The 1,135-nt window shown below is 39.9% G+C and overlaps 1 protein-coding gene across 1 annotated transcript in view; it reads right to left on the minus strand.

Annotated features, from left to right (window-relative positions):
- The window catches only part of LOC105453906, a 13,741-nt gene that overhangs the window by 624 nt on the left and 11,982 nt on the right, over window positions 1-1,135 (minus strand). The window contains exons 4-6 of the mRNA XM_011696186.1: window positions 852-1,016; window positions 239-476; window positions 4-145 (exon numbers count right to left, since the gene is read on the minus strand). Of these exons, the coding sequence (XP_011694488.1) occupies window positions 4-145; window positions 239-476; window positions 852-1,016 (545 nt within the window). The remainder of the gene's footprint in view (window positions 1-3; window positions 146-238; window positions 477-851; window positions 1,017-1,135) is intronic.

Below are 1,135 nucleotides of genomic sequence, written 5' to 3' on the forward strand. Positions count from 1 at the left end.
AACAGATCCAACGTGTGATTAGCCGCGTATCTGAGATCTCGAGGGTCGAACTTACGTAGAGCTGCGCATTGCACTTCGTTGTAAAAATCTACGGGGCCCGTGCTCTGCTTGTTTATTAGATAATACATGATGAACGGGAAGTCCGCTGAAACACACGGGAATTCGGCTTAAACGATCTTAAAAGCACTTGTCGCTACCTCGCCCGTCTTCAAATGACGGATAGGCCGATTTTACGTACTGTTCTTCTCCATATTCGTAAGTAAAATGCTTTGCGACGCGGAGGGTGCTATCTCGGCGACTAGCTCCGCGGCGGTGTCGCGTTGTAAGACCAGCGGACGAGACACTGGAGATTCCATTAGCGGATCCAGGGGTTCCAGTGGCGTCATGAAATGCGCGAGAACACATTGCTTCGGGTCCTCGACCTCGAGAACTGACAGAGGACTTCCCGGTCTCTTCTTATCAGCGACAGGAGCGTGCTTTGAACAAACGATAGATCAAATTATAAACAAAGTAAAATTAACAGAGTACACGGGTTAATTAATTACGCGAAAAGAGAAATAATATTGTTTTATTCTTTTGGTTCTATTCCTTTATACAGATTGTTCTGCAGTTTTTTGCGACATTTAAAATCAATCTGCGCTTAATGATAACATCAAGAAACATTTCACAATGATTTATAACTTTACAATGATTTATGTATGTATGTTAATATGATATTTCGATATTTTAATTAGCAAACTTTGATTTTAAATTTCACAAAGAATAATACTGTATGTTTACTGATTCTGTAGGACACTAATTTTATAATGATATTTTTATTTTTAAAAAATATATTTTTTTTATTAACTCACTGGTACACCGGCTGGTAAAAAACGTTCGAGAGAAGCGAGAGGTATAATAAAGCAGTCGCGGTCCAAAGTGGCCAAAGAGATTGGTTCGCCTCGTGGCGGGCTGTTGCCGGAAACCACGAGAGGTGTGTAGGTACCGGAAGTACGATTTCCGCTGAAGGATACCTGCTAAAGTGATAACACAATTAGAAAATTATACTATACGTAACATCTACTGTCGTATAATTAGAGACAGAATTAGTCTTGCACATCAGTTTGTACACATTTAATATCCCGTACTATATAAA

Source organism: Wasmannia auropunctata, unplaced genomic scaffold, assembly GCF_000956235.1.
Source record: "Wasmannia auropunctata unplaced genomic scaffold, wasmannia.A_1.0 LD335994.1, whole genome shotgun sequence".
NCBI classification, from domain to species: Eukaryota; Metazoa; Arthropoda; class Insecta; order Hymenoptera; family Formicidae; genus Wasmannia; species Wasmannia auropunctata.